This window comes from Alligator mississippiensis, chromosome 3 (assembly GCF_030867095.1).
Source record: "Alligator mississippiensis isolate rAllMis1 chromosome 3, rAllMis1, whole genome shotgun sequence".
In the NCBI taxonomy this organism is placed as follows: domain Eukaryota; kingdom Metazoa; phylum Chordata; order Crocodylia; family Alligatoridae; genus Alligator; species Alligator mississippiensis.
The window spans coordinates 222,222,306-222,235,171 of NC_081826.1; the positions used below are offsets into that span (position 1 = coordinate 222,222,306).

General features: G+C 43.5%; 1 protein-coding gene across 1 annotated transcript in view; it reads right to left on the bottom strand.

Moving 5' to 3' along the window:
* Positions 1-12,866, bottom strand: part of HSD17B4 (hydroxysteroid 17-beta dehydrogenase 4) — a 121,449-nt gene that overhangs the window by 59,495 nt on the left and 49,088 nt on the right. The window contains exons 12-16 of the mRNA XM_006263620.4: positions 9,008-9,117; positions 7,496-7,732; positions 5,706-5,757; positions 4,704-4,775; positions 2,577-2,680 (exon numbers count right to left, since the gene is read on the bottom strand). Of these exons, the coding sequence (XP_006263682.1) occupies positions 2,577-2,680; positions 4,704-4,775; positions 5,706-5,757; positions 7,496-7,732; positions 9,008-9,117 (575 nt within the window). The remainder of the gene's footprint in view (positions 1-2,576; positions 2,681-4,703; positions 4,776-5,705; positions 5,758-7,495; positions 7,733-9,007; positions 9,118-12,866) is intronic.

Consider the following 12,866-nt stretch of genomic DNA (forward strand, 5'->3'; position numbering starts at 1 on the left):
CATTGCAACTTAAATTGAACTTGTGACCAGCTCCAACCAGCCTTCGCTCTGGTGCTCTCCCAGGGCAGGGAATGCTGATCAGCTGACTGGCATTCCCAGCTAGGGATGCACCAGGCACCTGGCTTGCTACTTGCCAGTGGAGGGGAAACCCAGGATCACTATCATCCAGGCTCCTCCGGCACCAGAAGCAGGGCCAGTTGGGAACCAAATCAGCAATTCCACTATCATGCCTCCTGCCATACACATGTGATATGGCAGGAGGTATGACTGTTGGAATCCAAGATCATATCCCATCATGCCTTTAAATGTTCATCAGCAGCCACAGAGAAAACATTTGTTTCATTAAACTGAAACAAAGACCATAAATATATCCATTCAGTTAGCATGTCAAAGAGCCATGAAGCTAACATCATGTTAATATGAAATTAATGTTACTAATGTCAATATTAGAATAAAATGAAAGAAGTCTACTTCCTAAACCAGAAAGCATTACAATTTTAGACTATAGCTTTTGGCCTAGATGAGTTCAACTTAGTTCCTGGTGAGCTTGTGTTTTTGCCACAAGCCCTATTTTAGATGAGAAATCCAGAAATGTTGACTAATGCCAGAAATGTTGACTAATGCTGGTATCAGTATACAGGTGGGCTCTCTGAAACAGGGCTTACTGCTTTCCATTTGTCAAGAAAACGCTGAAATACTCTGCCTCATGCATAACAAGAGTAATTCTTCAAACTTCAGTTTATAAGCATGTTATACTAAGATGCTCCAGCTCCCCTGTCATGTCATGGTTACCTTTGGGGCATCTCAAGATTTGACCTTGATATTAGGAAGCTTGTATAAAATGGAACACAAGCTCAAGTAAAAAAGCAAGCTCTGCTGGTCAGTTTGCTTCTTGCAGCCATCTCAGAAGCAATCTATTTAGGACTATGGAGGCAAAAGCTTCATATTATAATCCACCAAAATTAATTTTTACAGTACACTGCCTGCAGGATGGCAAAGCCCAAAAGTTTATTATTGTATTATAGTGGTGCCTCAAGGCTCTGATCATCAGCAGAGTCATCAAGCTCAGGCACTGTACTTGGTGGGTTTTTTCTATTTAAATGCCATGTTTTTCATGTCAAATGAGTAGCTGCTTCATTCATTTGGACTTACATTCACACACTAAACCTCACTCTGACATGACATGTCACTTATCAACTCCCTCCCCTAATGCAAATATTTCACTCTAGGTAATAACAGAGATTGTTTGGAAAAAAATAATGCTGTATTTTTCCCTCCCCCTTTGTGCTTCTGACACAAACTCTCTTTCTCTCTCTAAGGATCCCACCCCTTTCTTGCTAGATAAGATTTAGAAAGAGCTACATCTAGAGGTTTTTTCTAGCAATAGCACATTCTGTAAACCATTTTAAACGAACAAGATACTATCACTTATTTGAAACTTCCTATCTAACCATCTTCTACTAAATGCACAGAAAACACTGAATAAATGTATAACTGTATATCAAGAGACTATATATGCTGCAGAATCCCAATTACATTTACTGTTTTGCATTCTTCCACACTGAATACTTAGTGTGCTCAGATGTATAACTGCTTTAAAAAGCCATTAAAGTCTTGATTTGTGCCATTACAGTTAAAAAGAGAGTCCAACTAGATCTTTAAGTAAAATAACTTAAGAAATATAACACATAATATCCCTTTTTGGAATAAATCTGTGGAAACAAGCTCCTGAACAACAACAAAAGGAATACTTCTGCAAACGAAGTTACTAATGTGAGGTCGAGCCATTTTTAAAGCATAGATGGTGGCTAAGTTTTTCCTGTAGGGATGAAAAGCCTCTGCAAGTTGGAGAGAGCTATATAATGAAATAAAAAAGCACAGATTTTACACAACAGTGAGGACAATCAAGTCTTCATGATACAAAGCCAGTTGGATTAAAATCAAACAGAAGAGGAAAATAAACAGCGATAAAAACCTTCAGAGGAATACAGTGTCACGTAAAGGTACATATGTTAAAGCTGACCGAGCTAAGCCAAATCCTGGGAGCAGAATAGGTGTGGTAGTGTGGTACTTTGTCCAGGCTAATATACCCTTTTTGTGGGGTTTTTTTGTTTTTTTTAAACACAGCTAATTAGCCCATGTAGAGCACATGTTAAGGCAGCTATACTGGTCTGTACCAGTGCTGTTCCTCTGGACAGCACAGCATTATGCAATGTAGTTACCCAAAGATGTTTATGCTGGTCTATTAATTAAAAATAGTTTTTATATGCATGCAGACCAAATGAAGAGAAAAAGCGACAGAATCTTTTTCTCTGCAACTATACTGGAATAGCAGACAGGCCAGCTACATTTACACAAACATGCTCAGTGCCATCTACTGGTAATGGAAACCCAGAGTCAACAGGCACTGTACAGTCAACATAGAGCTCTTCAGAATCCACTTGCCTGTCGTCTAATGTATTACACCTGCTATTGATCATATCCAACCAACATACTAATTTTTTTCCTTATATTACTATCAGCAAAAGAGAAAGATGCCATTAATTTCTATGCAAAATAATACAGCTGAAGTTTACCTTGGCCTTTTCAGATGTTCGTTTTCCCCCAAAACCTCCAGCTCCAACAACAAACAACGAGAACTGGTTATAGCACAATAGATCCTTTCCACAGTAGGTATAAACTAGAAGACAACAACAACAAGAAAGGCTAGACTCCTTTTCTTAAAAAAACACCCAACATGCACTACTCTCAGATGTACTGGAGACTGAATAGCTCAGTTTTACAGATAGCAGCATTCATCTTCACAAGACAGGAGACAAAAGGCTCCCTTTTGAATTGCACCATCATAAGTCATTTCCTAAGTAGTGAAGATTAATGCCCTGTTTCCAACTAAGCTATTATAGATGCTTTTTAAATAAAAGCATTAAAATAAAAAGAGCTGTAAAAATGCTGATGACATTCCCAGTGCTACACAATGGTTGACAACAAACAAAGTGCTGAACTTAATGTGTATTTCAACATTTCATACATCATTAGCTGTTTATTTAAAAACAATGGAATTATGCCATAAACTGTGACATATTAGAAGCCATTAAGAAACCCAAGTGTAAAAAACACACATTGACAAACTCATACATAACAGCCCCAAAGAAATAGTGGAATCAGAACTCTTGGTAGAGGTGATATCTGTTATTAGACCAACTAGGTACTTGCAAAAAAATATGTCTTTACTCGCAAGCTTTCAGGCGCACGCACCCTTCTTCAGGCATATGAGTGTGCAAAGACTGTAAAGTTTCTCCTTGGTGGAAATGAAAACTCGTTATTTCACAGGAGAGCTGAAAGGTGTTGTAAGAACTCCTGACTGAAAAGGTTCATTTTGTGTAAATTAGGCTCAGATAAAAGTTAGAGCAGTCTATTTACCTCAAAGTTGTCTGATGGCAAGCAGGATGTTGCATTCCTTCTGGTATTTCATATTTCATAGGAGGATGGGTTGATGTAAAGCTCTCATGGGCAAGGAATTTCTCTTATGTTGAGGCAGCTCTGTGAACATGTAAATTTGACTTGAAGCAAAAGGATGTAGCAGGGGTTATCAGCTTTCAAGGTGCTGAATTTTGCTTCATTCTTGTAAAATTATGAAGTTTTCATTTCAAAATGGCTAATTTCAATATCTTTCATGTTTCAGGGATACAGGTTGTAGCCATGCTGGTCTGCAGGCAAAAGGAATCAGAATTCCTGGTAGAGGTATCTTTTATTAGACAACTAGTTATTTGCAAAAAAAAAAAAAAAGAGTCTTTATTTGCAAGCTTTCAGGTACACGTGTCCTTCTTCAGGAATGGGAAAGTGCAAAGATTGTAAAATTTCTCCTAGGTAGAAATGAAAATTCATATTTCACAGGAGAGCTGAAAGGTGTTGTAAAATTTCCTGGTTGGAAGATGGTAATTTTAAAAGGAGGAAACAAAATTCAATACCTTGAAACCTGAAAGCTGACACCCCTGCTCCAGCATTTGGCTTTGAGCCAAATTTGCATGTTCACAGAGCTGCCTCAACACAAGAGAAATTCCTTGCCCAGGAGAGCCTTTCATCAACCCATCCTCCTGTGAAATATGAAACATCATAACCAGAAGGAAGCATAATTCGGTTTTCAGCAAAGTCAAAGAACCTTATCACCAACATAAGTGTGGAAAGATCCTGTGACATTGTTTGCTTACTCTGGTTTCCTTTTTTAAAAACAGAAAAAGGACTGCAGGATAATTTTACTAAAGAATTCATGTCCATAATGGTCAAGTCAGCAGTAGTCTTGGAAGATATACACAAGCATATACTCGCATTCATGCATACACACACATGCATGCAGTGTTTGTTAAGAGAAACTGCCTAAATCAACCAGCTTCAGATAAGACCAAGCATTGCAATACCAGTTCTGCTCAATTTATGGGAAGCCCCATCTCTGCCCAAATAAAATAAGAACTGAAATTACAAATACTGTTTTATAATTTTACCTATCCTAAAGCACATGACAACATGCACATAATAGCACACAGCTGCACGTTAACTTGTTTCTCGGCAACCTAACAGAGAAACTAGGATGTTAACAAGGTTTTGGCCTTTACTGGAGCAAGCCTGAGAGTTATTGTTAGCGTAGGTTAAATTCTCAGCCTGTCAGCTTTTACTGCATTTCTTTAAAACATTATAAATGTGGTTACCATCTAACAGAATGACAGCTCCTGAGCCTTTGTCAAGAAAATCAGCAATAGTCATTTCTGAAGTTAACTCTCCTGAAAGAGAAAGGAAAAGAAAAATCACATACACTGCAATATACAAAAGTGTTGAAATAATAATGCACCATGTCTTTTACAGCCCTCTTCTCCCTGTTTTAACCAGCTATTTATAACTTATCTAAGCATCTTTGGAATTTTACATAAGCTAAGTATTAGAACCACAAAATATTTACATTAAAAGTTATTTAGAATGTATTATGAAACAACACTGGTGACATTTTTGTTTTTTAAAAATAGTCTATTTTATCCATTAGAACTAACAAAAAAAAGATACACGTTAAAACTCTAATCCTGTAACAGACTCTATATACAAGTCCCCCAGCTTGAACTGTGGTCAAAATGAGGGAAAACTGTTGCAGGATTAAGACTTTACAGACTAAGGTGAAGTACACCTGGAATGGTTATGAACTTCAAGGTTCAGACAACCAACTTAAACGAGTAAAAACTAAGAGCTAGCATTTTCTGAAGGGTGCTTTGTCTAAAAAGTTTGAGAACCACTGTCAACTAACTGAATCAGAGATGTATAAACTTTCATGAGCAACAGCTAACTTCATCAGATGGTATACAAGGAGTGATTTAACTACATAAGACAGGGAAGATGGGGGAGAGCAGAAGGAAGGAGAGAGGGCAGTGCTGAGAGGTAGAGGGGGCTCAAGATAAAAAACAAGGCAATAAATCCAAAGGGACATAGGGGTTTTAAAAGCTAATCCATGTAACAGGATAAGAATCCATACTGTCATTTTAAGCTATATTTATTACAGTCCAAGTTACAGCTGATTTCTTGTTCCTCTTGGTGCTCATAAAAAAGTAGTACTATTTCCAGCAGACACCAGTGTAAAACAGTACATCCATAATTTCATAGGAAATAACAATATGTAAAATTATAAAAATTATCATAAATTAATATAAAACAGCTAAAGAACGTACCTGAGGTTGGAAAAGGTTTATACACCTCCAGATATTGCTCACCATGTAGAAGCTGTGTAAAAGTAAGCAGTGTTGTAGTGGCAGTCATTATTACTTTACACTGCTCCCTTCCCTCCCACCTACCCCCCAACACACACACACACACACACACACACACATATATATTCTAGTTATGGAAATATACCTATCTATATCGATACATATACAAAAAGGCATTAAGTGCAAAATTTTTCCTTTTTCAGTTTCTAGCCATGTTTTCAGGTGTCCCAATACTACAAAAATGCAAGCTGAATCTCACGTGTTGGTTATTTCAGAATAATTGATAAGAAAATCCACATACACAAGCTTCTACAAATGAGTCTGCACACATTTCAGTTTCAAGGTGCTCTAAATTCCTCCCAGTGACAACACATTTATCCACTGCAAGGTTTAGAAAACTACAGAAGCTTTACAAACCATCAAATATTAAAAAGAAAGTACATCTAGATAAGAACATTCTGAGAATTAGCAGCAAAGAAATTTTAAGATACTGCAAAGTTAAAACCAACTTTAAAATATTTTCAGTGGATTTTTCCAACATTTTTAAAACTGGTGACCATAACCTCAGTTTGAAGCCTTATTTCTTCCTGGCACCAAGCCATTTTGTCTAACTGCTTGTGTACATCTTGTGTTGCTGGTGTAACTGTGTTAACATCTTGTGTTGCACAGCTTCTCAATTATAGTAAACAACAACGAAAATGTCCTGTCAGAAACTTTTAGTGCTAGGGTGTCAAACTCATTCAAACCCATGTGCCAGATCAAGCTCTCGGGACTTGTCTGGTGTGGGCACCACATGCAGCATACACCCTGGACTGGCTGAGCACGTTGCTTGCAGCACATGCGTCAGCTCCAGCCTGTGTACTGTATTGGAACCTGTGCAGAACCAAGCCCCACACTAGAGGTGGTGCCTATGTACGACTCGCCTGATCTATGGGTCTGATCCAGACTGGCCCTGGACCCAGCACATGGAGCCAGCCTGGCACAGGCACCACATGAAGTGTATACCCCACATGAGGATGCAGGGCACAAGACAGGTCTGGGATGTGAACTGTATGTAGACCCTGAGCCAAACCAGCCCTATGAGCTGTATCCAGCATGGACAGCCCATCTATGGGCCCAGTCCAGACCAGCATGTAGATCTGGTCCAACGTAGGTGCCGCATGAAGGACACACCCCAGACTGGCCCCATGCCATATACAGCCCACGTCACATGGGCTCCACATGGGCTGCATCTTTGACACTCTGCTTTAGTGCAGCTGTTGTGTGCACACCACGTACGTGCCCCTCATCAGCAGCTTACAGTACTTGGGAAATCGGTGCTACTGAGATAGATAACTCGTTTCAATGGAAGATGTTTCCTTAGGTTTGCCAAAAATCAGAGTAGCGTTTTGTTTTTCTAGAAAAACAGAGACTGGCAAATCTTCATGTATTAATCTGCATGTATCAAAACAGTGCTCAACCTTTCTGTCCCATGGGCCAAATGTGTGGCATGGGGCTGGTCCATAGGCTGGATCAGGTTCTGCATGCCAAGATCACGGCTGGGGGCCCTGTGGCACCTTGCACATCCCATCTACCACAACAGCCTGTGGGGAGCCCCACAGCCTTGATGACATGGAACCAGGGACCGGTTCCAACCCATGGACCAGGGGTTGAGCATCCCTGTGTTAAAACATTTCAATTACAGTCAATCAATCTATAAAGCCACTGGCAGCCAGTTAATTCAAATAATAAATAATTTAACTCCTACCTACCTTTGTAAAATCAATATTAAGTCCTGGAACAGAAGTCAGTCCACCATCCAACATAGAAGCCTGCGCTGGAATAACTCCAAAGCTGGGTAAGCAGCAAAACTCTTCATTCCCCTCAAACAGGAACTTGAGATGATCTGGATCCTTGGTTGACATTCCCACACCAAGAGCATACAAAATAGGTTCCAAGTGAGTATACTTATACATCAAAGGAGGCAACTTGTAGCCAACATATTTGGTCTGTAGAACAAAAAAATATGGTACAATTCAAAGTTACATAGTGTTTCATTTACCTTTTGCAGACACAATCTTTATACAGCCCCAACTTGCATTCTTGCCTCTTTAAAGAGAAGACATTTTTCATACGGTAGTGAATTTATTTTCCACGTTTTATTTATGAATAAATAGTATGTGTGTGTATATCTACAGCTTGTTAGAGACAGACAGACTATGCCACTATGGATGCATCCAGTCGAGCGCAGCCATGCAGTATGTGGCGCCGCAAACATACCTGCAGTGCCACATACCACATATTTAGAAGTTCTCCACGCTGCAAGGGCCCAACGCCCGCACGTGCTGCCCCGTTTTGTTTTTCCACGGGTTTTTTTTTTGACCCCTAGATATCTCATGGATAAAAGCCCATGGAAAAGAAAAGCAGAGCAGTGCACACACAGGGACTGCAGGCCGCTCAAAAGTGGAACCAGGTTGCCTGGAGCCATGCTCCGGCTACTGGCCAGGCTCCGGTTGCCACTGCTGCAGCCCCAGGAGTCCCTCAGCACCCGAAGTAAGGCATCTGGGGCTAGCCCAGTGCTGGCCCCAGCCTCCCCTACCCCACCTGAGGCACCTTGCCACGTGCCAAAGCACACATGGCATGGGCGTTCCCTGTGCTGCTGCTACTTTTCCCTGGGGAACCAAATGTCAACACTTGTCTGGACTTGGCCAACACGCTTATAACAGTGCAAGCAACTGTATGGCAATAAAATAATGCTACATGTTGTAAGTTAAGCAGTATTCTAGAGAAAAAAAATGTATATTATATTTACATATTGTAACAGGGGATGGCTCAGCGTACAGTCAGAATTAAAAGCCCCTAAGAGAAATGTTTATGAAATGATTAATATTGAAAAAAAGTCTCACTGCCTCCAAAAGAGAGGGAAAACAATAGCTGCATGAAAATTTTAAAGAAAGAGCCTTTTTGTAAGAAACCATATCTGATAAAATGTTGTCTTCAACCTTGTTCTAAACATCACACTTTTTTAAAGGGCCTATGTGTTCCAGAGTACGAAAGGTGGCAATTGTATATATTCAGTAACAGCTTCAGTAAGAAACAATAAAAAGGCAGAATGGAGTATGTTCAAGTTGTTTCTTATTCGTTATCAGTCCACAGCTTAAAACTGACTTACTGGGCAGGAACAAAGTCAAGGTTTTCTAACCACACACAGAACAAGCTTGTTCTTGGTTTGAGCACATTGGATAGCTTCAAGCTGAGCACCCTGCAGAGACGTATTTACTTACATGGTCAATGCTTGGAATGTCCACAGATCCAGTGGAGCTTGTGGAATTCATTGACACTCCTTCTTCAGACTCTATTTGACTCAGAACATCATTCAGTAAGCTTACTGATTCTGGAATAAAGAAAAAGGAAAAAAATACTGCATTTTATCACATACAACATGATCCCTAATAAAAAAAACCTTGGTTTTTGTAAGGAAGACAGCAAAAAAAAAGTTTTTCTAGTCATGGCCAATTGTGTGACAAAGTAAGTACTCTTGATAACACACAGCATAAAGGAAGCATGGCACCAGGAACCTCCTGGTAGGGTAGATTGTCTCTTCAGATGCCACGCTATGCTCCTAGCCCAACTTACTATGTCACACAAGGTAAGGGTTGAGACCTATCAAAGGGCAGTAGTAATAACTGTAAGTAGTTCTTTATAAATAAAGAAGTTTAGTTCTTATAAATAAATTGTTTCCACATCACAAGCCTCATCAAGATACTACCAGAAGCTCACTTGCTGCTTCAGGCACAAGCTACGGTGCTCAGCCAATAGCTCCAGCTGTGAAAGGGTTAATATGAGATTCCACCCCTTTAGTTTGCTGAGCTAGGCAAGTGGCAAGAAACTGGTGAGTGCATGGCTAGCAAAGCATCTCCAAGGCCCCTCTACACTTTCCATGTATTGCACAATTAACCAGCTACATGTGCAAAGTAGCTATCACATAACTAGCCATATGTGCAAAGAAGCTCCAACCAGCTATAAAGTTGGATCTCAAAGTGTGTGCCAACTTTATAGGTAGTTGCTATCGAGCTTTAAATTTGCACGTATAGCACAGTTTCCCCTACAGCTGTGAGCCCCATCAGCTGACAGGGCTCCCAGGCACAGGGGTTCACCTTGCCCAGCATGAACCCCTCCTCCCCGAGGCCTGAGGGTCATGGCTGCCATGATCTCCAAGGCTCAGCGTGCGTGGCTAAGACCCCCATTTGCTGAGGGGGCTCCCAGCCACAAAGGCCATGCACAGCCGGGACCAAGAGCTCTTCAGCTGATTGAGGGGTTCCCAGTCCCTGCTGTACCTCAAATGCAGCTGGGACTGAGACCCTCTTCCTGCCCACACCTACCCCAAGTCAGTTGCTGGACTCTGTTCCAGCTGCATGCAAGGCACAGCCAGGACCAAGAGCTCCTTGAGAGTACGGTAGTTTCAAAATAGCCAAAATCAGATCCTGCTTTCAATTACATATGGGTGACATACAAGATGAGTCATTTAACTTCTTAAAATCAGAAATCTGATAATTGAGTTTTGTGCTGTACCTCAAAGAGAGATGTGGAAATGGAATTACACTAGCAGTGCACTCAGCAATGAGCTGCAATACTTCTCTATCACAAGTATGGTCCAGGTCTCCCAGTTTGTGTGGAAGTGTCTTAACCATTCCTACTCCAAGGTCATGGGGAGTGTCTATCTTAGGGACTTTTTATTCTCCTCTAACTAAACAGAATAGGCAGCTGACCCATTTACCCAGTCTCCTTTCTTTCCAACTCATCCACTCAAAGGCTTCCTTCACCCTTACCTCATTCTCCTACCTACCATATCATTCCTCTTTACAGCACCACATTACCTTGAAGTCCTCTCACTCTGCCCTCATAGTCCCCTAAAGCACCTCAGTTTCCTGACCTGCTTATCCTTATCTACCAATGTTGTCTTCAGCAGCCCCAAATTCACCCATGCACTGCTGTGGCCCCAAGTAGGCTACCAAATAGGGGTGTGCAAAGCAAGCCCTATTCCATTCAGATTCAGCCCGAATCAGGAACAGTGATTTGATCTGTTGATTCGGATCACTGTCCCCGATTCAATTCAGCCGAATCCGAATCTGAAGATTTGATGCTGATTTGGAGAATCAGCGATTAAGACAGACACAGTTTTGAATGTTTTTTCTACATACCTCAAGGTACCAGCACAGTCTGTGATCGCTGCAGTGATGGGGCAGATGAAGCATCCCACAGGAGTGCAGGGGAGGCCCTCCACATGCTCAGCGGCAAACCCGGAAGTGGACTTCCGGGTCTGCCAGGGACCGTACAGGCCCCCCCCCCCCCACCAGGTCAGCTATCGGTGTCGGGGATTCTGGGTGCCCCCCCAGACCCAGGAGGCACCAGTCGCCAAGCTGAGGAGGTACGGGGGAGCCTCCCGTGCACCCCCCAGCGGACCCAGAAGTGTGGGATACTCCATGTGCCCCAGCATGGCAGGGGCCCATGAACGCTGCAACCTAGAGGTATGTAGAAAAATCATTTAAAAGCTGTGTCTCTGTCCAAATCGCCAAATCTTTCTGAATCTCTCCAAATTGATTCAGAGGATTCCAATTCGATTCAGAGAGATTAAAGGGTCTCCTGCTTTGATCTGGATTCGGAGATGTGGCCACCAAATTAGGCCGAATCACCGCTGAATCGAATCAGGGACCAAAACTTTGCACAGCCCTACTACCAAATACTGGAGATCAGCCTGGCTTCAGCCTCATAGGGTGTGTCCAGACAAGGGTGAACTGGTTTCTGCGGGGTCAAGTAGCAGCAGCACAACTTGTGCCAATGCCTGTGCTACACGTGCGCTGGTGCATGGCAGGTTACCTGGGTGGGGCAGGGGAAGCTGGGGCCAGCAACTGTGCTGGCCTCAGCAGCCTTATTTCAGGTCCTGAGGGCCTCCCACAGCTGCAGTCGCAGCAGGAAGCCTGGCCAGCAGCAAAAGAATGGCTCTGGCTGGCCAGCCTCCAGTTCTGGGGGACACACGGTGCCATCACGTGCACTACTCTGGCTTTTTCATCCTGGGCTTTCTGACACCAGAATCTCTCAGGGTCAACCCCCACCCCGTCCTGCAAGGTAGCAGTGCGGGGAATGCCTGCACGTGGTGTGTGACACCACAGACAGGTCTGCGGTGTCATGTAATGCACGTCTGTGCTCATCTGGACATGGCCATAGGAGGCAAAGGAAGATTATGGCTAATTTTGCTAGAGACAGGCTGGGCTTTAGGCACAATGAGCAATCATGGACAAGCTACGCAAGATGAAGGCAGAAATAAAAAACTGGTGGGAGCAATATAAAGACAGAAAGAAAGACAGAAAGACTTTGACTTTTAAGAGGCGTTTATTCCAGGGAGGGTGACAAATAGGGGCCAGTAAAGAGTATGTACAGGTTGGCCCGAACACCTGGGCCTCACGGACATGGTCCTGGGCTCACGGCCTGCCCGTACACTCTAGACTAAAAACCATAGCAAGCCAAAGGTCTATTTACATATTTACATTTCCGCAAGCGGGGACACCCATGGGGAGCCTCAGGGCTCGACCCACGGGAGGCAAAGTCCAAGGCCTCAGCCCGCTGGACGCGTGTCCGCAGCTTGAGCAGCCGGGGGTGTTACAGGGCGAGGAGCAGGCGCCCCGCCTCGACTCGGCAGAGCGCCCCCTCGAGGGCCCAGTGTTCCTCGAAGGTGGGCACCATCTGCTGCAGGACCGTGTGCTCAAACTCGAGCGAGAGGCGGGCCTGCACCAGCAGGCGGAAGAGCTGCAGGGCGTCGACCATCCCGGTCCCGGCGAGCCAGTTTCACCGGCTCTTCAGGGTGGCCATCGTGGCCTGGGCCAGCAGGAAGTTGGCCAGGCTGACCACGGCCCTCTCCGCTGCCCGGTAGGGGAAGGAGTGGACGTAGATGTCCTCGGAGAAGTTCCGGCCCAGCGCCCGAAGCAGCGCGCCCAGGGTGGAAAAGAGTGGCTGCAGCCGGGGGCAGTCGAGGAACGCGTGGAAAATGTCCTCGTCCGGCACCCCCGGGCAGAAGGGGCAGGCCGCCGAGGCCGCTGGGTCCAGGTGGCGAACAAAGGTGCCGGTGGCCAGGATGCTGTGCACGAG